This window comes from Eubalaena glacialis, chromosome 11 (assembly GCF_028564815.1).
Source record: "Eubalaena glacialis isolate mEubGla1 chromosome 11, mEubGla1.1.hap2.+ XY, whole genome shotgun sequence".
NCBI classification, from domain to species: domain Eukaryota; kingdom Metazoa; phylum Chordata; class Mammalia; order Artiodactyla; family Balaenidae; genus Eubalaena; species Eubalaena glacialis.
In genome coordinates this window covers 43866755-43891186 of record NC_083726.1, presented here as the reverse complement: position 1 = coordinate 43891186, position 24432 = coordinate 43866755, and the positions used below count along the sequence as shown (strand labels likewise).

The following is a 24432-nucleotide window of genomic DNA, read 5'->3' as shown; positions in this document are numbered from 1 at the left end:
AGGCAGTATGACATAAGAGTTAAAACCACAGATTTTAGAAACAATATTTCTGAGTTCAATTTCCAGTTCCACCATTGTGACGCTGGGCAAGTGTCTGGACCTGTTTCCTCAATAATGAAATGTAGACGGTGGCACCTCCTCACAGGTTTCGTGAAACGAATGAAAAAAAATTATATCTAGAACAAGTGCCTGGCATACAGTATCACTCAATAAATATTATCTATTATCCCCCAATTCATCCTTCCTGTAATCTCAGATCTTGAGTTTACTCTTGGTATTTTGGTGTCTTCTTTATGCCCAAAGTTTTAGATGGTATGTTTTTATGCTCATGAACAAGACTCATAATGCTTCTTTAGAATCTGTGATGAAAACTGAGACAATAATTTTAAATTATGTAAAAAGTAATTTAACTGTTGCCACTGGTTAGCTGTCTTTCCCACTAGACTCTGAATTCCAAACAGGCAGGAATTATGCCTATCTAATTCAACTTTGTAACCAAAGTGCCTAGTCTGGAAGGCAAATAATTGCTAATTTGCATATTTCCTAAAAAAAATCATTCATTCTCTATAAAAATCTAGACAGTTAGTAACACCACCACCAGCACAATGATAACAAGAAGAAAACCGCTGGAGTTTTAGCTTTTGATCTTAGAGATCTAGCTTGAAATGGTCTCTAACCTTGTGGGATAAAATTCAGAAAATTAAGGCTATAGTCCAATAATGAAAAGCCCCTGGGCTCTTAAGAAAGACAAAGGAAAACACACGCTAATTTGCAGGGGGTAAGGGTTAGAGGATAAAAGCTTTTATTTATCAGATTTCGTCTCTGACAAATTATGGCAAACACTGGAGGAAAAAAATCCCTTTGTGGTCTTCTAGATACTGGTAGGTTCAATAAATACCAATGGAGGCCAAATCAGGATGGTTTTGCAAAATGTGCTGGGCACACCAATGGTACACAAGCTGATTTTAGCTAGTGCATGGATGACGTTTGTTTCAATATTCAAAAGTTGAATGTTTAAAACATTTAAAAAATATATATGTAAGAAAAAATATAACTAGCAAGCATAGCATACCTTGATTTCATGGATGTAACTGCCAAGAAAAGTTAAAGAAGCAGAAGGTTCGTGGCAATTCACCACAAAGCCCAGTCAGTCACAGGTATGATGACCAGGGATGCTCACGAGTACCAGAGGGTCAGCTCCTTGATGGATTCCACCATAGGAATGCAACAGCAGCTGGCATAGAACCAGTGTAAAAGAGGTGTCTGACCATTTAAAAAGTATAAGAAGGCTATGGCAGATGTGGAATTCTCTTCCCAGTGCTCTGAATGTCAAAATCTTAATAAAGCTCAGTGGAAGGAGAGGAGTAAATATGACTTTGATATCCAAATGCCCTACTGATATACTAATGACAGACTGGAATGCATGAGAGGCCACTGTCTCTTCATTACTGACTGATCATAGATAGTATCATTCTTCTCAGGAGAAACTTATTTTCAGGAAAATATTTTAATAAATTGCTCACACTGATAATTACTAATACTTATTTTTAATTGTTTTATTTTAATTGCATTTATTTTATCTGCCAGTTACATTATGTAAAATGATTTTCCATTTATAGTAGTGGTATATAAAAAGTTTATATATAAAGGTTATATAAACAAGTTGATTGCAACAGTCAATGGTTATAATTAAGAGACTTGGCTTTTAAAAAGAAAACAAAACAAAAGCCTCACCAGTATCTATTCTTTTAATTTTTTTCTTCTGATTTTATAGCTAACCCACAACGAGACAAAGTGACACGTATGTATATAAACCTTAAATTGTATACGATCTATCTGAGCTATGTTACTGCATTATGAGGAATAACATTTAAGAGGATATTTTATGTTTGTTTCACAGGTTACTACTCTGTTGTGTTTCCAGACTGGCCAGTACTTCCACGTAACAGATACATATCTCTTTTCCTCATTGTTACTCCACCAATCCTAATACTGAGTGTTATAATTATCAGTTTGGTCAAGCACAAATACCCTCATTTAGTTCTTCTGAACTAATACAATCCAGAGGGGAAAAAGCCTCATTCATACATGGCTTTAAAAAATAAATAAATAAAAATTGGGTGTATTTCTAATTTGCAGCAAACCCTTACTCAAAAGAAGAAATGGTTCAATTTCCTAACATTGTAAGATAAACTCATCTTTACTTTCCACTTTTTATGAAGAAGCATTGTTTTTCAGGCTGCCACAGCTGTGACTTCCAGTGAGTAACCTATTCCCTGTATGCCTTAGCTTCTAAATATGTAAAATCAGTGAGCTAGATTTAGGTGAGTCCTGGCCCTCATCAGTAAAAACATTTCTATATAACCTGTTGCGTGCTGCTTCAACTCTAAATATCTGGTTTTCCCTGTTCTCTTGCAAATTTGATGTCTTTCTGGTTTACTACTTCCTCAGACTCATATTGGTATAGTAATTAAGGGAATTAATTTAAAAGGCCTTGCTTTTTTGGATTATGGATTAATCTTGGAACAAAATGTAAAATGAGATTACAAAAAGGGATAAACCTAAATGTTTACTTGTTGCCATTAGAGCACTGAAAAATCTATTTTCCTCAAAACCAAATGCTGGGACATGACATGATTATATTTAAAGACTAACCAATGGCCTCAGACATTGGATTTGATGGATAATTACAGTAGCCACACTGCAAAATCTTTATATAAACAATCTTAAGAATTACCCTAAAACCATGCCTAGACAAAACCTGCCTGGAATAGATTAGGTGCAATGCATATAAACACATATATACCACCTTCTAGTATAAAATTTTTCAAAAAACATGGAGAATACAATAATTTATAAAGAATTGCTGTTTAAACACTGTTATAAAGAACAAAACAAACTCAGAAAAAAGTGATCAGGGTATTACTTCTCATGGATAAGGCAACTAATGCCCTAGTATCTCAAAATCCTTTACAAAAGGAGATAGATAGCTTAATAAATTCTAGCTCAGGGTTTTTTGTTTTTGTTTTTTTGTATGTTACTTTTTTTTCTTCTTTTTCTTTTCATCTGCTTCCATTTTAAGCTTAACTTCTTCAGCTGTAAGAGCTCCCAGTTTCTTACTCTTTGCTTTCTTAACCTTTTCCTTGATGGCGGCCACATCAATTTTAGTTTCAGTAGAAGCTAAATAAATTAAAAACAATACATGTAATTCTTTAGATTATACCAAATAAAACAAAGAATACATATATAAGACAAAAACTTCAGAGTACTGTTACAATTGAAAGATGTTATAAAATAGAAAACACTTGCTTAAAGGAAAGTTAGAAATTTCTTCTAACTAGGAGAAAACAAAGTACTTTAAAAATACATTAGTGAAAATATACACGAAAATGGCATTACACTTTAACTATTTGAACCAATTACTGGATTCAACTATATTAAAATTACATTTTTTCCCTTAAATTGTTTGAGATAAGATTTTTATTTATATTCTTTTCTGTATTTTGGAACTTTAGAGTATTCCTTAAAAAAATTAGTTTTCCTAATATTCAATTAATGACTAGTAGTAGTTCATTTAACAAGGTTTTGGTAATAAAGACAATAATCTGAGAGTATCTGGAGGTCCTCCTAACAGAACCCAACCCCATGTATTTAACACAAAAAGTGTGAACAAAACAGAGAAAAGCAGTGAAAAAATTGCAACTTTTTCTTATTATTTAAAGAACAGCACTCAGGACATAAAAGAACCACAAGATAAAATGTCATCAAACAACCCAGCAACTTTAAGTCTGCTCTCAAGCCTCCACTAGAGTGGAATAGCTACACTTTAATCAGTAATAAACTGAGGTTAAACTAGCTATTGAATACCTTCAGAGTACATAACTGACAGATTGTACAAACTAGAAATTATAATGCTTAAGATATTTTTAACTTTTATATAACCAAGGATCTAAATAGTAGAATACAATACTTTTAAAGCTGTTAACACTGATATAAATTAACAAAATAGTAATGTTACGTCTGGCTTTGACCAACAGGTCATGTGCAATGCTGCTGGTGACCTCCCTCCCCTCATTGTGCCACTGACCACTCTGGAGAGTTACCTTACAGAAGAGTACACGTGTTACTAGTGGAAAAGAAAATGCGAAAGAGGAGAAGATGGATCAAAATGAGGCTAGGAATGAGAAGAAAAGGCATCAGAGTGTTTTCTCTGAGTGTCTTTTTAAAAGCCCCTGAATAAGAAAGATCGTCCTGCCATTTTGTTGGTGTCTTTTAGGCCAAGTGATGAGAAATCCACGTTAACCATACGGGAATCAAATTTTAAGCCACAGATCACACAAGTAAAGAAAGTACAACTTTTGATAAGCTCTTTTTAAAGGGCATGATAGCAGAGCTCAGGGATCTTACTGTTTTATTTTTACGGAAGATTCACTGCTCTGGTTTATATCTTTCACAACAGAGTCCTTCCTCAGCACAGAGGTCAGGAAGGGACTGTCAATCTGGGATACTCTTAAATAGGCATTAGCTGCTACTAAATTATAAATTATCTCAGTCACTGCTTTTCCCTAGGATTTGTGATTAATGAAATGCTAAGAGAATTGATGAAACACATGGTTATTTCTTAACACTCAAAGAGTTTCAGACAAATCCACTATGGGTTTACTTTTCCTCTAACAGACTTTCACAGAATACCAAGAGTTGGAAAACAAGCATTACCTTCCTTAGGTTTCACAACTGGTTTTTCTTTAGGTGGAATAAAGGCTTTGTTTCTTTCCTCTTGTCTCCTACTAAGAGCTTCTGCTTGTTTAGCCTACATCATTAATTAAAAAAACTACATTAAAAAACGCTTTTGTAGTTAAATAAGAATTCAAGTATCTATAAACTTTGCAATTAGTGTTGTAAGCTAGACAGTCTTACCTTTATTGCTTCCATTTTCTGTCTCTTCTTTTGACTTGCCTTCAGAAAGTATTCACCAGTAGCCAATTCTTTATCAATCTGTTGAAATCAGTATTTACAATACATCATAAATAATGTAGATGAGAAGTCAATTCCTAAGAAACTCACAATGACCTTGAGGTAAAGACAGTGGGGTCAAAACTATGATTACTCCATAAAGGTAGCAACATAAAAAGAAGGAAATGTCCACTAAGCTGAGGGGAATATATATGCACAAAAGCATGGAGGCAGGAAAGTAGGTGATGTGTTCATGGAATACACAACAAACTGCTTGAGGTGGGGTGGAAGGTCAATGATTCAGAAAAGTGTGAGAGGAAACTGGAAAGACAGTTTTGGGGAAGCATGAAGAAACATGAATGACAGGTAAGGGAGGTGGGATATGATTTAGAAATGACTGAAGGTTCCTGAAAAGAGTGAAGAGAGCAAAGTAGCACTTTATAAAAGGTACAGAAGAAAGGAGAAGAGATAAAAGCCTGTTTAAAAAAAAAAAAAAAAAAGGTTGCAGCATACAAAATGAAAAGCAAGAATTGTCAGGATGTGGAGACTAAGTACTAATTAGACCAAGCAATAGCAAATTCATTAAGTAGAGAGTCAACATATAATTAATTGGTCTACCTAAGGCAATGTTCTACTAAACTCTAATACTAAGCTCTCTACAATTACTAACTCACTTAATCCTCATTAACAATTCTTTGAGACAAGTATGATCATTATCCCCATTTTATGTACAAAGAAACTGAGGCATGGATGGGTTAAATAAATTATGCCCATAATTACATAGCAAGTAAGTGGCAGAATAAGTCAAATGAGACATTGCTGATTCAAGAAGCTTACAGTCATGGAAAAAAAAGATAAAACGACAACTACTAACTACAGTACAGGGCTATACAAAATATATCAGGTGTTACAGAAGCATGGTTTAGTAGCTGGATCACTCCACTTTCCCCCAACTAACACTTTCTTTCTGGCTTCACTTTCTTTGTTTTCCAAAGTAGACCTCAAGATCCAACACTTTCACTGTTTTTTTTTTTTACTATGATGATCATCATTCCTTTTTTACCTTTGACCTTTCATCAAACCTTCCTGGAAAACTACAAACACAGGGCTGTGGGGAAGACAAGATATAGTACACAGAAAGAGATGGGTTTACATGCTGATCACAAAGAACTCGTAAAAAGGGAAGACTTTAACATACAGCCAAGGAAGGGAATAATGAAGCAAGACACCTCAGAAGACAGGTGAAGACAGAATTCAAAGAACAGGCAAAGAAAGGATTGATGCAGATGGGAAAAAAAAATTGTGAGATAAGAGGAAGTTGAAAGAGTTCTTGCCTCGTAGTCTCACATACTTCTAGTAGATGACATTGCATTTTATTTTACTGGAGTGGGAGGGTGGCTAAAGAATTAAGAGGACACAGAGCTGCCAGAGAATACTGAAGACCTATCTGAGGTTGGAAACGTGAACTTTTAAGGGATATAATCCAAAGATATGACTTTCTTCAGCTATGTTTAGTAGCCACGTTATGGGAAAGAAGTCAAGTTTTAGGACTGATCCAAGTTTTAGTTTTGTTGGGCAGGTGTGATAGAAGAAAAGGGAGTATGAAAGAAAACAGTGATGGGCAAGACAGAAAAGGAAATTTTAGAAAGGGAATGATGCCAGAAGACAGTTGACAAAATTAGAGGCATTCATGTCTTAAAAAAAGGATAGATACTAGACTTAAGATGTCAAATCCAGAGCAATCATATAGTACATGGTCACATGAATAATGCTAAAGCAGAGTAGAAAGCATTGTGGACTAAATCATTGAATTTTTTTTAACCATGGAACATTTATAGTGGCTACAGATACACAACTGACACCACCCACCTTGACGGAGTTTACACTCACAGTATGAAGCTTCCACTCCCCACCCCCATGCAATTAGTTCAAAATAAGCCTATTTACACTTACCTTCAGTTTCTTATATCTCTACACACCCAAACGTACGTACACAGAAATTCCACCCAAAATACCCTCAAAGTTTCTGACAAAAATAGATTAAAATGCCTTCCCCCTCATGTAAAGAAATTCAACATTTAATACTGACCTGACTTTCTGGCTGTGGTGGTGGGAATGGTGTATACTCCTTCTTAACAGTTTTCTTCTTTGGTTCCTTGCGTTTATTCACATTTTTGTGCTTGAACTGTGGCAAAAATCTTTCCCAACTCTGTGATCTTAACTCAGAATCTTTCGCCAACTCTCGTTTAATCATTAAGGTCTTCAACCATGGCAATATATGAACAAAGTAAACTTTTAATTTAATTTTTTTTAAAGATTTTTTTTTTTTGATGTGGGCCATTTTTAAGTCTTTATTGAATTTGTTACAATATTGCTTCTGCTTTATGCTTTTTGGTTTTTTGGCCGTGAGGCATGTGAGATCTTAGCTCTCCGACCAGGGATCGAACCTGCACCCCTTGCACTGGAAGGCGAAGTCTTAACCACTGGACTGCCAGGGAAGTCCCAAACATTTTTAATTTTAGAAGTCATATGTTTCTCAACCTAAGACATTATCAACATTGTTCCTATAAATAATAAAATTAAAAGGAACAATTCTTAGTCTCTTCAGTAGGATTAAACCAATTCCGGAAAGAAAAAATATATAATCTCAAACATGCATAATTAACCAAGCATCAGAAAACCATTAGAAATTTAGACAGAATTGTTAAAATAAACTGAGATGAAAATAAGACTAACTCAGTTTTTCAACCATTATTTCATTAAAACCTTTAAAATTCAACCTAACAATAGCAGGGAGAGTTCTTAATTAGTGATGTTTCCTACAAGCAGGTAGCTTTCAATAGCATCTGAAATATCACAGGGAAAGAAAAAAAGTTTCTCATGATCAACAAAATGAATGTTTTCACACTTCCCCTACTCAATCTGAATTTTATAGACACTGAAACATCAGAGGATGCAAACTAGGCATCAGATGCAAGACGAGCTCTCTTTATCTTTAATGTCCCAATGTAACTCAAAATGGTTTTTTCACCCCAATCTAAGAGTGACTTTTCAACTTAACTTCATTAAATTCAAGGATTGTTTAACAAATATCCATCATAAAACTCATTATACCATGGTTACATTTCCAAGAACAATCATGAACTTTATGCATACAGGGATATAACAGATCTCTCTTGAAGAGCCTATAATTTGAGTGTTAAATTCCAAGATAGGTTTTAACGCAATCCGAAATATTCCAGACTTTACTTATAGAAAAAGGCAGAATTCAGGACTTCCCCGGTGGTCCAGTGGTAAAGAATCCACCTTCCAATGCAGGGGACACGGGTTCGATCCCTGGTCACGGAAGATCCCATATGCCCCGGGGCAACTAAGCCCGGGTGCCTCAATTAGAGAGCCCATGCGCCCTGGAGCTGGCGCGCCACTAGAGAAAACCTGCACGCCACAACTATAGAGAAGCCCGTGCGCTGCAACAAAGGATCCTGTGTGCCGCAACGAAGACCCAACACAGCCAAAAAAAAAATCTTTTTAAATAAATTAATTAATTAAAAAAAAGAAAAAGGCAGAATTGTAAAAGATCACATCTTTAAATATAATATGTGGGCTCATAACCTAAGAAAACTGGATTGGTACCATCTACTACAAATCCTATGAAGCTTATTTTATTTGTATTGGAAGTGAATCACTACATTACACTGTCCCCTTCAACAGCTTTCAAACTGTACTCCAAAGAGACCTAAACTTCCAAAGAAGTAACTATAGGGGACTGGGATAGAGTTGAGTGGGCTGAACTCTACCCCAATTTACCCAAAATAGCTCTGCTTTATCTGTTTTGTATATTAGGCTTTCATAAAAGATTTACTTTCAAGAAAGGTTTCTGTAGCTAAAAACAACTTGATAACCACTTTGTAGTAATATATAGTGAATACTCACTTTAATGTTATAAATTGGATGAATATTCTTCATAGTGTCTAGGACTACTTTTCGAACCTGAAATTTGCAAAGAAAAATGAATCAGTCATGTATAAAGATTTTGGTGAACTAGGTAGACGAGGATTAATATAACACAAAATAGCCTATGAACCAGGCAATGGCTACCAAATTGGGTACTGCAGTCCCTTCTACTGTTCTGAGTGGCTTCTAGATCTTTCATAATAGTCAACCTCCCTTGGATACAATGAAGTCTCTCAACTTTACTGATAAAAAGCTATACACAGAATTAACACAACACTCTGGAGCTGTAAAATTTAGGGGGAAGAGGGCTGGATTTAGAGTTAGAAAATATGCACTCAAATAGTGGGACTGCCACTTCATATGGCAAAGGCACTTAATTTTCCTATTCCAGCTTTTTCATTTGTAATATGGAAATAAAACTACCTTAAGGGTCTGTCATAAGAATTAAATAATATACTTAGACTCTACAAAACTGTGAAATATTCAAAATATTTAAGTTATTATTGCCCCATGAAAAAAAAGCAGGTAACTTATGAGAAAGAGGTCCAATAGAATTAAGGTTAAAGGCCCTGGAAAGCAAGTAAGACCTCGCTGCCAGATACAGACAACAAAAGCCTCAAAAGGAGTTAACAGAAACAGTATCTGCTCCACAGATTTTATCATAACATCTGACATGCTAAAGAAGATGTTCATAAAAACATTAACATTCAAAGAAAATATATCTTAAAGGAAGTTTTCTGAGCCTGACCTCTACTGGCTGAATACATTACTGCAAAGAACAAGATCTGTTCAATTCTCCAGTCATTTAAATGCATGTAATTACTTCGTGTTTCTTATGTTTGCTACAGACTGAGACCTTAAATGCCCACTTAAAATTTGAGTGGAGGGAGTAATGATGTGCAGACCTCCTAATTCAGAAATGGATCTCTCTTCAGTTACCAAACGTTGGCCATAATATGTTAGGGTCCAGGAAATTACATGAATTCCCTCAAATTACATGAATAATTTACTAATGGAAAATCAAACAAAGCATATTCTAAAAATATATATATAAAACAATATATTATCCAATGAACTATTATTTCATTTATTCTCTGTGGAAAATTAACTGAAGAGAACAAATAGTTCTCACCTCTTTTAAGCCACTAAAAGGTCCAATGGCTGAAACCGTGTTCCCCTGTACCATAATGTAACAGTTTGTTAAGAGTTCCAACGCCTATATCAAAAGAGCAATAAGTTGAAGTTCAGTACACTTAAAAACTAACAAAAAAGGAAGACATACTTTTTCACTAATAAAAAGTACCTTCAACGTAGATCCTTTGGGACCAATAAGCCGTTGTCTTCTTTTTACAAATCTTTCTTTATTTCTTACTAAAGAACCTATTTTAATGATGTCACATGCAACATCATCCTGAAGAATTCGTACTGCCTTTTGGGAAAATAAAAAAGAATACTCCATCAATATTCTTGACAAGCACATATCTTCTCCAAGCCAAGAAATTTAAGCACAAAATGATATTTAAGCACAAAAACGAAAACTTTATGGTGCAGGAGGGGACGCAGTGTTATATGTTGTCTCTAATGTTGATGCAAATAAAGCAAAGTCTCTGTAATTCTAAATTTACCTGTTCAAATGAAACACTCCTTGCTAACAGCTTTATTAGGTCTCTGGCCCTAATGATGACATATGGATCAAATGTCTTCTTTGTTGTACAGACAGTCATGCTGCCCTCGATCAGGTCCAGGGTTGCATTAACATGCTACAATACAAAAAGAGCAAACAAGCAGTTGTCTGAAAATGAATTCAATTTTAGATAATTACAGAGCCGATCCTAACCAAATTAATAATTTCTGTGCCATTAAGCTATCTCAAAATTCATTAACTCTCTCCTTGAAGAAGCTAGAAAGTTAATGTAAATAATGAATACTTGATTACTTTTAGACTTCAAAGAATATAAAAAACTCAGGCAATTGAAAACATTTATAATTGGCTTTAGAATAATTTATACTTATTGGAATAAAGATTATCTCTAGTTTAAAAAATATATATCAATCAAAATGAGGCTACATTTAAAAATTGAGGTAAAAATGTAAAGCTATATAATTTCCCTACCCTGGCTGGATCCAGCTCTAATCTCTAATCTGCTCCCTAGAGTGAGAATGGACTTCCCTTTCAAACTTTTTTCTAGCTGGTTTGTATTAGCTAAGTACAAAGTAAAAACAAATTATCATAGGTTTAAAAATAAAAGCAGTGATTATGATTACTACAGTGATTAAAACTATGCATTAACTTTCAAATGGAAGAATCAGATTGCAACAAAGCAAATAAAAATGCTGTTTTCTAACTTGTGAGCATAATCTGAAGAATATTTCAATATAGTGAATGATGAACAATTAAACCTAAGGTTAGGTGTCTATGAGTTTACAAAAAAAACCCCAATAATTGAGTCTAATCTCCGACGTAGACAGCTGTAAAACATGCCTGCAGTTTGCTAAACCACCCTCATACCTAATGGGCACAAATGACTCTAGAGCAGTGCCACAGCTGAGAAATACATTTTCTATCAATCTATTGTGCACACACACACAGGTGAACCAAAAGCTTCATAAAATGATACTTATCCTTACCACATGCGATACATTGATGTATTTTTTTCTGAAGGTTCATTATATCCACTAAATTGACTTCTTGATTCACTAAGGGGTCTCAATCCAGTTTGAAAAATAAAATCAAATACACTGCTCTAGGGCACGGCAGAGGAAAGTTGGTCACATCCACATCTTTCATTTACAATGAAAAGTTAAACAATGCCAAGAGTATGCCTCAGCTCAAACTGTACAGGTTCATGGCAACCATTATAGCAGAGAGTAGACATTCTGAAATTTGGAGTTCACAAGTGAGTTTCAGACCATCTGTGAATCCCCTAAATATTTAAAGGCATGTGAATTTTTCCAAGTAATCTATTATTCACAAAACTAAAAACAAATGAACTGTAAAGATAAAGCTTACCTAGTCTGTTTAAAATATCAAAGGAATCAAATTAACCAGCTATGGTAGCACCTTTAAAAAAAAATCCATCAGCACACATTCAGTTACTTAAAAGATATAAGCAAAAACAAAATCTCAAAGAAATACATAAGATATGCATACATGTTCACTCAAGGCTTTCTGTACCAATGGCCAGCACTCTTTCAAGTAAGCCTCTCTATATTTTGGAAACAAAGTTGCAAAACTGCTCTCCTCCAAGAGTCCTCTGGGATTGTCCTCTTTGGAAAAAGCTGGCTCCTTCCAACCATCAGGAACAGTGAGGAGTTCTGATTCATCTACAAAGGGGGAAAAATCTATACATCAGATTTAACTTCTTTTGGACACTTTTTGAACACTTGTATGCATACATTCACAAGCTTCCCAATACTCTCCATTTCCTTTTCCCCTGCTTTTTATATTATTCAACAGTCCGAGAACATGCCTCTGTCATTATCACCAAAATACTGTATTAAAATTGTATGTTGGGGCTTCCCCTGGTGGCGCAGTGGTTGGGAGTCTGCCTGCCAATGCAGGGGACACGGGTTCGGGCCCTGGTCTGGGAGGATTCCACATGCCGCGGAGCAACTGGGCCCGTGAGCCACAACTACTGAGCCTGCGCGTCTGGAGCCTGTGCTCCGCAACGAGAGGCCACGAAAGTGAGAGGCCCGCGCACCGCGATGAAGAGTGGCCCCCGCTTGCCACAACTAGAGAAAGCCCTCGCACAGAAACAAAGACCCAACACAGCCATAAATTAATTAATTAATTAATTTTAAAAAAAAGAAAAGAAAATTGGCTACAACCCCGACACAATAGCATTAAAAAAAAAAAAATTGTATGTATTTCAGTCACCTCATAAGACAAAGTTCCTTAAGGGCAGGGACTCTTCTTCGATCAACACTTATTGGCATACACCTGGTACATAGTCAATACTCACAAACTTCTACTGCACCACACTATCTTAGAGTTGAAGATCCAAACACCATTTTGTTTACATTACTATTTTAAATATAAGTAACCTTTCAGACTCAATGAAGTGCAGCCTATGTGTATATATATATGTGCATGTGTGTGAACATAAAACTTTCAAAAGCTTGATCCCAGTGTACCCTTTCAGTTAATATTCACTAGTACAGGGTATTAGGTTTCGCAAAGAGCTTTCACGTGCCTTATTTCTGTGTACTCACAACTACAAAAGGTAGGAAGAACTGGTATTATTATTCCCATTTTATAAAAAAAACTCAGTTCAAAAAGTTTAAGTGACTTGTGTAAGGGAATATGAAGCTCAGTCTAGGTCTCCTCTCACTAGAACAAAATGCCTTCTAAGGGCTATAAATTATTTCCCATATCATTTATCAAAACTCCTGCTCCTGGATTTTAAGAACCTCTTAAATCCAACAGCTGTACTTTCATTCAGTACTACTCAAAAATATGATCCATAGGCCTGCAGCACCAGCATAAACTGAGCGTTTGTTAGAAATGCAGTTCTTGGGCTCCATCCAGACCTAATAAATGTGAATCTCTGGGATGAAGCCCAGGAATCTTTCTTAACAGTCTCATGAGAAGATTCCCATGCATACTAAAGTTTAAGAAGCAGGTCTTATAGTTCATATGTTATCCACTCCAGTCAGGTAAACTTGCTTTCTGTTTCTTATACTCACATCTACTTTGTTACTTCTGGTTCAAATCACAGAGAATTAGCTAGTTTTATTTAACATTCACTTCTCAATATCCCCCCCCCAAAACCCTCAAATTCTACAATAGTGATTACTTAAAATGCATATCTGACCAAGATCCTACACAATTTAAACACTTCAATGGTTATGCATTAAAAAAAAACAAAGAAAAAAAAAAAACCCACTGGCTAAGGAAATAAACAGGAGTTTCACAATAGAGGAAGTACAAATAGCCCCAAAACATGTAAAGATGTGTAACCTCATTAGTAATCAGGAAAGTCTGAATTAAAACTACAACCAGATATGATTTCACACTTAACAAAATGACAGAAATTCAAAATTCAGATAACAGCAAGTGTTAGTGCTCATCTACTGATAATGGGAATGTAAAGTGGCACAACTCCTTTAGGAAGATTTAGCATTATTTGCACATCCCCTACCCTACAATTCAAGGATTCCAATCCCATGTAAAGTATATAACCAGAGAAACTCTCTAACATGTCAACCAGGAGGTATGTAGACAGATATTTATACCACATTGTTTATAATAACAAACAATGGGAACAATTCAAATTTCCAGCAACATTGAAATGAAAATATAGAGATAGCCTCATCCACCAGAGGGCAGACAGCAGAAGCAAGAAGAACTACAATCCTGCAGCCTGTGGAACAAAAACCACATTCACAGAAAGATAGACAAGATGAAAAGGCAGAGAGCTATGTACCAGATGAAGGAACAAGATAAAACCCCAGAAAAACAACTAAATGAAGTAGAGATGGGCAACCTTCCAGAAAAAGAATTCAGAATAATGATAGTGAAGATGATCCAGGACCTCGGAAAAAGAATGGAGGCAAAGATCGAGAAGATGCAAGAAATGTTTAACAAAGACCTAGAAGAATTAAAGAACAAACAAACAGAGATGAACAATACAATAACTGAAATGAAAACTACACTAGAAGAAATCAATAGCACAATAACTGAGGCAGAAGAACGGATAAGTGACTTAGAAGACAGAATGGTGGAATTCACTGCTGTGGAACAGAATACAGAAAAAGGAATGAAAAGAAATGAAGACAGCCTAAGAGACCTCTGGGACAACATTAAATGCAACAACATTCGCATTACAGGGGTCCCAGAAGGAGAAAAGAGAGAGAAAGGACCAGAGAAAATATATGAAGAGATTATGATCGAAAACTTCCCTAACATGGGAAGGAAATAGCCACCCAAGTCCAGGAAGCACAGAGAGTCCCATACAGGATAAACCCAAGGAGAAACACGCCGAGACACATAGTAATCAAATTGGCAAAAATTAAAGACAAAGAAAAATTATTGAAAGCAGCAAGGGAAAAACGACAAATAACATACAAGGGAACTCCCATAAGGTTAACAGCTGATTTCTCAGCAGAAACTCTACAAGCCAGAAGGGAGTGGCATGATATACTTAAAGTGATGAAAGGGAAGAACCTACAACCAAGATTACTCTACCCGGCAAGGATCTCATTCAGATTCGATAGAGAAATCAAAAGCTTTACAGACAAGCAAAAGCTAAGAGAATTCAGTACCATCAAACCAGCTCTACAACAAATGCCAAAGGAACTTCTCCAAGTGGGAAACACAAGAGAAGAAAAGGACCTACAAAAACGAACCCAAAACAATTAGAAAAATGGTCATAGGAACATACATATCAATAATTACCTTAAATGTGAATGGATAAATGCTCCAACCAAAAGACAAAGGCTTGCTAAATGGATACAAATACAAGACCCATATATATGCTGTCTACAAGAGACCCACTTCAGACCTAGGGACACATACAGACCGAAAGTGAGGGGATGGAAAAAGATATTCCATGCAAATGGAAATCAAAACAAAGCTGGAGGGGCTTCCCTGGTGGCGCAGTGGTTGAGAATCTGCCTGCCAATGCAGGGGACACAGGTTCAAGCCCTGGTCTGGGAAGATCCCACATGCCGCGGAGCGACTAGGCCCATGGGGGCCACAATTGCTGAGCCTGAGCGTCTGGAGCCTGTGCTCCACAACAAGAGAGGCCGCGATAGTGAGAGGCCCGCGCACTGCGATGAGGAGTGGCCCCCACCTGCCGCAACTAGAGAAAGCCCTCACACAGAAACGAGGACCCAACACAGCCATAAATAAACAAACAAACAAACAAATAAATAAATAAAATTAAAAAAAAAAGCTGGAGTAGCAATACTCATATCAGATAAAATAGACTTTAAAATAAAGAACGTTACAAGAGACAAGGAAGGACACTACATAACGATCAAGGGATCAATCCAAAAAGGTATAATTATAAATATATATGCACCCAACATAGGAGCACCTCAATACAAAAAGCAACTGCTAACAGCTCTAAAAGAGGAAATCGACAGTAACACAATAATAGTGGGAGACTTTAACACCTCACTTACACCAATGGACAGATCATCCAAAATGAAAATAAATACGGAAACAGAAGCTTTAAATGACACAATAGACCAGATAGATTTCATTGATATTTATAGGACATTCCATCCAAAAACAGATTACACTTTCTTCTCAAGTGCACATGGAACATTCTCCAGGATAGATCACATCTTCGGTCACAAATCAAGCCTCAGTAAATTTAAGAAAATTGAAATCATATCAAGCATCTTTTCTGACCACAATGCTATGAGATTAGAAATGAATTACAGGGAAAAAACGTAAAAAACACAAACACATGGAGGTTAAACAACACGTTACTAAATAACCAAGAGATCGCTGAAGAAATCAAAGAGGAAATCAAAAAATATCTAGAGACAAATGACAATGAAAACACGACAGTCCAAAACCTACGGGATGCAGCAAAAGCAGTTCTAAGAGGGAAGTTTATAGCTATACAAGCCTACCTCAGGAAACAAGAAAAATCTCAAATAAACAATCTAAACTTACACCCAGAAGAACTAGAGAAAGAAGAACAAACAAAACCCAAAGTTAGCAGAAGGAAAGAAATCATAAAGATCAGAGCAGAAATAAATGAAATAGAAACAAAGAAAACAATAGCAAAGATCAATAAAACTAAAAACTGGTTCTTTGAGAAAATAAACCAAATGATAAACCATTAGCCAGACTCATCAAGAAAAAGAGGGAGAGGACTCAAATCAGTAAAATTAGAAAGGAAAAAGGAGAAGTTACAACAGACACCACAGAAATACAAAGCATCCTAAGAGACCACTACAAGCAACTCTATGCCAATAAAATGGACAACCTGGAAGAAATGGACAAATTCTTAGAAAGGTATAATCTTCCAAGACTGAACCAGGAAGAAACAGAAAATATAAACAGACCAATCACAAGTAATGAAATTGAAACTGTGATTAAAAATCTTCCAACAAACAAAAGTCCAGGACCAGATGGCTTCACAGATGAATTCTATCAAACATTTAGAGAAGAGCTAACACCCATCCTTCTCAAACTCTTCCAAAAAATTGAAGAGGAAGGAACACTCCCAAACTCATTCTATGAGGCCACCATCACCCTGATACCAAAACCAGACAAAGATACTACAAAAAAAGAAAATTACAGACCAATATCACTGATGAATATAGATGCAAAAATCCTCAACAAAAAACTAGCAAACAGAATCCAACAACACATTAAAAGGATCATACACCATGATCAAGTGGGATTTATCCCAGGGATGCAAGGATTCTTCAATATATGCAAATCAATCAATGTGATATACCGTATTAACAAATTGAAGAATAAAAACCATATGATCATCTCAATAGATGCAGAAAAAGCTTTTGACAAAATTCAACACCCATTTATGATAAAAACTCTCCAGAAAGTGGGCATAGAGGGAACCTACCTCAACATAATAAAGGCCATATACGACAAACCCACAGCAAACATCATTCTCAATGGTGAAAAACTGAAAACATTTCCTCTAAGATCAGGAACAAGACAAGGATGTCCACTCTCACCACTATTATTCAACATAGTTTTGGAAGTCCTAGCCACGGCAATCAGAGAAGAAAAAGAAATAAAAGGAATACAAATTGGAAAAGAAGAAGTAAAACTGTCACTGTTTGCAGGTGACGTGATACTATACATAGAGAATCCTAAAAATGCCACCAGAAAACTACTAGAGCTAATCAATGAATTTGGTAAAGTTGCAGGATACAAAATTTTTTTTTCTTATTTTTTATTTTGACCCCGTTTACTTTTTAAATTAAATTTTCATTTGAGATCATTGTAGATTCACATAAAGTTAAGAAATAGGAATCCTGTATTGTTCACCCTGTTCTCCCCAATGGTAAAATCTCACATAACTATAGTACAGGATATTGACATTAACACAATCCTTTGATACTATTCAGATATCACTAGTTTCATGCATGTAATCACCACCACAGTCATGACAAAAAGCAGTTTCATTGTCGCAAGCATCTCTTGTGCTGCCCCTTTATAACTACATCTATCTCCTTCAACTACCCTCGTTCCTAACCCCTGGCAACCACTAATCTGTTCTTCATCTGTATAATTTTGGCATTTCAGAAATGTTATATAAATGGAATCATATAATATATAGTCTTTGGGGATTGGCTTTTCTCAGTCTGCATAATTTTCTGAAGATACATCCAAGTTGTTGCAAGTACCAATGGCTTGTTCCTTTTTATTGCTGAGTAATATTCCATGGTATGGATGAACCAGTTTGTTTAACAATTTACCCACTGAAGGACGTTTGGGATGTTTCTAGTTCTATGCTATTACAAGTAAAGCTTCTGTGAACATTCACATACAGGTTGCTGTGTGAATATAAGTTTCATTTGTCTGAGATAAATGTTCAAGAATGCAATTGCTGGGTCATATGGCAATTGCACATTTAGTTTTTTGGTTTTTTTTTTAAATTGAAGGCAAGCTTTTTTTTTTTTTTTTTAATTCAGTTAATTTATTTATTTATGGCTGTGTTGGGTCCTCGTTTCTGTGTGAGGGCTTTCTCTAGTTGTGGCAAGCGGGGGCCACTCTTCATCGTGGTGCGCGGGCCTCTCACTATCATGGCCTCTCTTGTTGCGGAGCACAAGCTCCAGACGCGCAGGCTCTGTAATTGTGGCTCACGGGCCCAGTTGCTCCGCGGCATGTGGGATCTTCCCAGACCAGGGCTCGAACCCGTGTCCCCTGCATTGGCAGGCAGACTCTCAACCACTGCACCACCAGGGAAGCCCGCACATTTAGTTTTATAAGAATTTGCCAAACTCTTTCCCAGAGTGCTTGTATCATTTTTAAGGTCCTATTAGCAATGTATGAATGATCCAGTTTCTCTACATATTCTCCAGCATTTGCTGTTGTCATTTTTTTAATTTTAGTCATTTCAATAGATATGCAGTAATATCTCTTAGAAGCTTACATTTGCATTTCCCTAATAGCTAATGATGTCAAACATCTATTCATGTGCTTATTTGCCACCGGTACATTTTTGTTTTTTCACACACACACACTGTATTTTATTTTTACAAGAGAAAAATAAACTGACACCAAGCACTGTAAATGAATGACCACAACAAAAGCAACAATGATTGCAATTACCAAACACGAAACACACTCGTACTATGTCATAATATTGACATTCAGTCCAGTAATCCTCCACTGTAACAGGTCCTTTACTTTGCAGTTAAAATTGATTTGTATATTTTTTGCCTCTAAGTCCTTGTGGGATATTTTTTTAAATTCAAACAGAAAATTAATGCACAGAAATCTCTTGCATTCCTATACACTAATGATGAAAAATCTGAAAGAGAAATTAAGGAAACACTCCCATTTACCATTGCAACAAAAAGAATAAAATACCTAGGAATAAACCTACCTAGGGAGACAAAAGACCTGTATGCAGAAAACTGTAAGACACAAATGAAAGAAATTAAAGATGATACCAACAGATGGAGAGATATACCATGTTCTTGGATTGGAAGAATCAATATTGTGAAAATGACTATACTATCCAAAGCAATGTACAGAGTCAATGCAATCCCTATCAAATTACCAATGCCATTTTTTATGGAACTAGAACAAAAAATCTTAAAATTTGTATGGAGACACAAAAGACCCCGAATAGCCAAAGCAGTCTTGAGGGGAAAAAAACGGAGCTAGAGGAATCAGACTCCCTGACTTCAGACTATATTACAAAGCTACAGTAATCAAGACAATGTGGTACTGGCACAAAAACAGAAACACAGATCAATGGAACAAGATAGAAAGCTCAGAGTTAAACCCACGCACCTATGGTCAACTAATCTATGACAAAGGAGGCAAGGATATACAATGGAAAAAAGGCAGTCTCTTTAATAAGTGGTGTTGGGAAAACTGGACAGCTGCATGTAAAAGAATGAAATTAGAAGACTCCCTAACACCATACACAAAAATAAACTCAAAATGGATTAGAGACCTAAATGTAAGACTGGACACTATAAAACTCTTAGAGGAAAACATAGAGAGAACATTCTTTGACATAAATCACAGCAAGATCCTTTTTGATCCACCTCCTAGAATAATGGAAATAAAAACAAAAATAAATTGACCTAATGAAACTTCAAAGCTTTTGCACAGCAAAGGAAACCATAAACAAGATGAAAAGACAACCCTCAGAATGGGAGAAAATATTTGCAAACGAATCAACGGACAAAGGATTAATCTCCAAAATATGTAAAGAGCTCATGCAGCTCAATATTAAAGAAACAAACAACCCAATCCAAAAATGGGCAGAGGACCTAAATAGACCTTTCTCCAAAGAAGACATACAGATAGCCAAGAAGCACATGAAAAGTTGCTCAACATCACTAATTATTAGAGAAATGCAAATCAAAATTATAATAAGTTATCACCTCACACCTGTTAGAATGGGCATCATCAGAAAATCTACAAACAACAAATGCTGGAGATGGTGTGGAGAAAAGGGAACCCTCTTGCACTGTTGGTGGGAATGTAAATTGATACAGTCACTATGGAGAACAGTATGGAGGTTCCTTAAAAAACTAAAAATAGAATTACCATATGCTCCAGCAATCCCACTACTGGGCATATACCCAGAGAAAACCATAATTCAAAAAGACGCATGCACCCCAATGTTCACTGCAGCACTATTTACAATAGCCAGGTCATGGAAGCAACCTAAATGCCCATCGAAAGAAGAATCGATAAAGAAGTTGTGGTACATATATACAGTGGAATATTACTCAGCTATAAAAAGGAACGAAATTGGGTCATTTGTTGAGACGTGGATGGATCTAGAGACTGTCATACAGAGTAAGTCAGAAAAAGAAAAACAAATATCGTATATTAACACATGTATGTGGAACCTAGAAAAATGGTACAGATGAACCGGTTTGCAGGGCAGAAGTTGAGACACAGATGTAGAGAATAAACGTATGGACACCAAGCGGGGAAAGCCGCGGGGGGGTGGGGATGGTGGTGTGATGAATTGGGCGATTGGGATTGACATGTATACACTGATGTGTATAAAACTGATGACTAATAAGAACCTGCTGTATAAAAAAATAAATAAAATTAAATTTAAAGAATTTTAAAAAACCGAATACTAAACTTACTTTGGGTTATTTGTATGGAAAGGTATTAATATAAATGTTTCAGATATTACATGAAGTTCCTAAAAATCTTATATGTTCTGGTATAATGTTGTAAGTTATAATTCTAGTTATTATTTTAAAATGTATATCTCAGAAATAACTAAATTTCCTTGTCAATTGCATTATTATGAACTTTCATCAAATCTTTAACCGTGGTCATTTTTAAGTCTTTTGTCTTTTACAGACAGTTCTGGGTGTTCTTTGATGGTTTTGCAAAAAAGTGTTCCTATAAAAGGGTTTCATCTTCAAGGAATTCATGGAAAAGACTCTGACAAGTACAGGTTTCTGGTAACTGACTATATTGCTGAACTGAAGGATTAAGCATTTTCAGAACTCTAATGGAAAACTGATGAATTCATAAAAGTGCTAACAAAAGATCAAGATGAAAAAAAATTACATGGGACTGAGTGTACTGATGAGGATGATTATAATTTTTGTGACTTTCTGTTTGAAGAAAAAAAAAAGAGACTGTCAAACGTTGTTTAAATTGTATTGCTTTTGTGGATTTAAAGTGGGTTTATAATTGTATATTATAATATATTTAGTATAAAAATAGAATGTAAAAAAAATAAAAAGACACATGCACCCCAATGTTCATTGCAGCACTGTTTACAATAGCCAGGTCATGGAAGCAACCAAAATACCCATTGACAGACGAATGGATAAAGAAGATGTGGTACATATATACAGTGGAATATTACTCAGCCATAAAAAGGAATGAAATTGGGTCATCTGTTGAGATGTGGATGTATCTAGAGACTGTCATACAGAGTGAAGTAAGTCAGAAAGAGAAAAACAAATATCATATATTAACGCATATATGTGGAACCTAGAAAAATGGTACAGATTAACTGCTTTGCAGGGCAGAAACTGAGACACAGATGTAGAGAACAAACGTATGGACACCAACGGGGGAAAGTGGCGGGGGGGTGGAGGTGGTGGTGTGATAGAAAAAAAAAAAAGAAAATATAAATTAGCCTGTATTCATACAACGGAACATCATACAGTAGGGAAAAGAATAAACTACAGCTACAAGTATTGCCCTGATTGAATAATAACAACAAAGTTTAGCCTAAGAAGCAAGACACAAAAGAATATCTACAATCCTTTCTCATTCATGTAAAATTCAAAAACTGACGACATTAAAACATTTTGTGCATAGGTGGTAAAGATTATGAAGAAAGGAAACAGAATAATCAACACGATTCAGAATGGTTACTTTAGGGCACGTAGCGGGCTTTGGGGGTATGGTAATACTCCATTCTACTTAACGGTCTGAGTGCTCCTTTTCACCTGTTGGTTTTATTCTTTAAGCTGCATATACACTGTCCTCTCTGCCATACACTTAATTAAAACAACAACGAATCACGTTTAATATGTCCCTTATGCCTACAGAATAAGAGTTCAAGGTTTTTAACACTTCCAATAAGTCTGGTTGAGCAGGCCCCGGGCTATTTCTCTGGCCTCTCTTTCTGTCAATCATACAGAAGTTAATGGATGAAACAAGACTGCAAAGCAAGAGAGCAATTAATGCAGTTGATAGAACAGGAACTGTGTTGGCTAATACTTCAGCAACCTGATAAACAGGAACAATAATAAACGTTCCAAAATTTCTTCACTGGCTGACAAACTAGCGCTAAAGACACGCCTGGTATCTCCTTCTATCACTATGTCTGTCTCAGTCCTTCATTATCACTCTATCACTCGTTCACTCATATGCATAACGACCTCCTACTCCCACCTCACCCCATCCCTCATTCTGCCAGCGATTTCCAGACACCGCCGCGAGTTTAAGGTCCCGAAGCGCCTTCCTCATCCTTTCACAGAAGACGCATCCAGCAAGACCCCTACTTTGGGGGCTTCCAGCAAAAGCGATTAGTTAGGAACACGCGGCCGGCACCATACAGGCCAGTCGTTCCTGCGAGTCCGGCCAACAACCCCAACCTTCAGCAATTACAGGTACTTAACTTCAAGGCGGCGTTACACGTTCCCAGCCAGCGAAAGGAAAAAACCCCAACTCAAAACCCCCAAACCCCAGTCTTTGGTTTTCAAACAACCTCACCTCGGCTCTCCGGCTTCGGCTTCTGGCTACGAAATTCACTTTTCCTAGACGCTGTAGCTGGCCCGCCCTGCTTGGAAGACGCCATCTTCTAACTGCTTCCGGTGCTACCGGAAGTGAACCCTGTCTTAAATCCTACCGGCTAAAATCCCCGCGCTCAAAATGAGTTCCGCAGAACTCAGAGGAGATCTGCGCAGTCTCCGTGCGTGCGTAAGCTAGAGCCCGCGTATTTGCATAAACTACTACGCTTCTCCCGCGGAGCCAATGGCGAGCTGGAGACTTCTCTTCCCGGACGCACTGCAACTACGGAGTTTCACAGCATGCTGGGAATTGTAGTTTAGCACTGGGGGTGAGTCGGAGACGGTTTTATCTATCGTTTTCTCGTGGCCTCAGGGTCTAACGCGGAACGCATTTAGCCAGAGTGCAACCTGAATCTTATTGATATCACTCGTTCACTCATTCGATAAATATTTATATGATCGACCAATATGTGCTAGGCGTTGGGAGGTGGTACAGATATGAGAATATATGGTCCATGACGGCAAGAAACGACAGTAATAGCTACCATTTATTGTGAGACTACTTTGTGCCGGGCACTTTATTTGCATTATTTCTAATCCTTAAAACAAAAACAAAGTTAAAATCTCTCTGAGGTTGATTTTTTTTTGAAAGTAAGCTTTCAAAGTCATTGCTTCTGATGGTTACTTTCTAGGATCGTGGCGTTTCTCTTTGTAAGCCAGAGGTGTAGTAACTAAGCGACCCTTCTGAAGTTTTTCACCTAGCCTAACATTTCCCCAAATGACTAACTCCTGTCTATCCCAACACTGCATATATAGCTGACGTCAAGATGTGAGGTTCATCTCTACTACAAATCTTTATACTTCTCGGAACCTAAAAGTTCTTACACACGATAAAGGTAAGACTTCTTTTGATGAATGGTCTTATTGCTTGCCGTTTTAAAATTTTTCTGCAGCACAAATAGGGAAAGTGTTTGATAGGTTGAATTTCTTGCATTAGTGAAATGGGGAACGTTTATCTGAAAATCACCCTCTTGTATCTTCTATAAAAGATTTTCTTTTATAAGGTACATGAATAAAATAGACAATTACTTAGGGACAGAAAATCACAAGACACATAATTATGTA

At 36.4% G+C, this 24432-nt stretch overlaps 2 protein-coding genes across 3 annotated transcripts in view; one reads left to right on the top strand and one right to left on the bottom strand.

Moving 5' to 3' along the window:
• The window catches only part of GLIPR1 (GLI pathogenesis related 1), a 44744-nt gene extending 42409 nt beyond the window's left edge, over nucleotides 1-2335 (top strand). The window contains exons 6-7 of one of the 2 annotated variants that reach the window (XM_061204207.1): nucleotides 1775-1801; nucleotides 1901-2335. In XM_061204207.1, the coding sequence (XP_061060190.1) occupies nucleotides 1775-1801; nucleotides 1901-2055 (182 nt within the window). In that variant the 3' untranslated portion in view covers nucleotides 2056-2335. The remainder of the gene's footprint in view (nucleotides 1-1774; nucleotides 1802-1900) is intronic. The other variant, XM_061204208.1, reaches the window with a different exon arrangement.
• Nucleotides 1592-23388, bottom strand: KRR1 (KRR1 small subunit processome component homolog). The gene is made up of 10 exons (XM_061204206.1): nucleotides 23291-23388; nucleotides 12059-12231; nucleotides 10533-10667; nucleotides 10211-10336; nucleotides 10040-10123; nucleotides 8887-8943; nucleotides 7043-7213; nucleotides 4918-4995; nucleotides 4717-4810; nucleotides 1592-3180 (listed from the first exon to the last, which is right to left on the bottom strand). Exons 1-10 carry the CDS (start codon nucleotides 23373-23375, stop codon nucleotides 3038-3040), a joined length of 1146 nt encoding a protein of 381 aa, XP_061060189.1. The 5' UTR covers nucleotides 23376-23388; the 3' UTR covers nucleotides 1592-3037.
• Between the last annotated feature and the right edge of the window lie 1044 nt (nucleotides 23389-24432).

Excerpts from the sequence above, each read along its gene's own strand:
- KRR1 (XM_061204206.1), bottom strand. The coding sequence starts at position 23,375 with ATGGCGTCTTCCAAGCAGGGCGGGCCAGCTACAGCGTCTAGGAAAAGT. Across the intron at positions 4,996-7,042 it reads CACCACAGCCAGAAAGTCAG|ATTGATAAAGAATTGGCTAC; the intron begins GTCAGTATTAAA and ends TGATTTCAACAG. Across the intron at positions 4,811-4,917 it reads AGAAAATGGAAGCAATAAAG|GCTAAACAAGCAGAAGCTCT; the intron begins GTAAGACTGTCT and ends TTAATGATGTAG.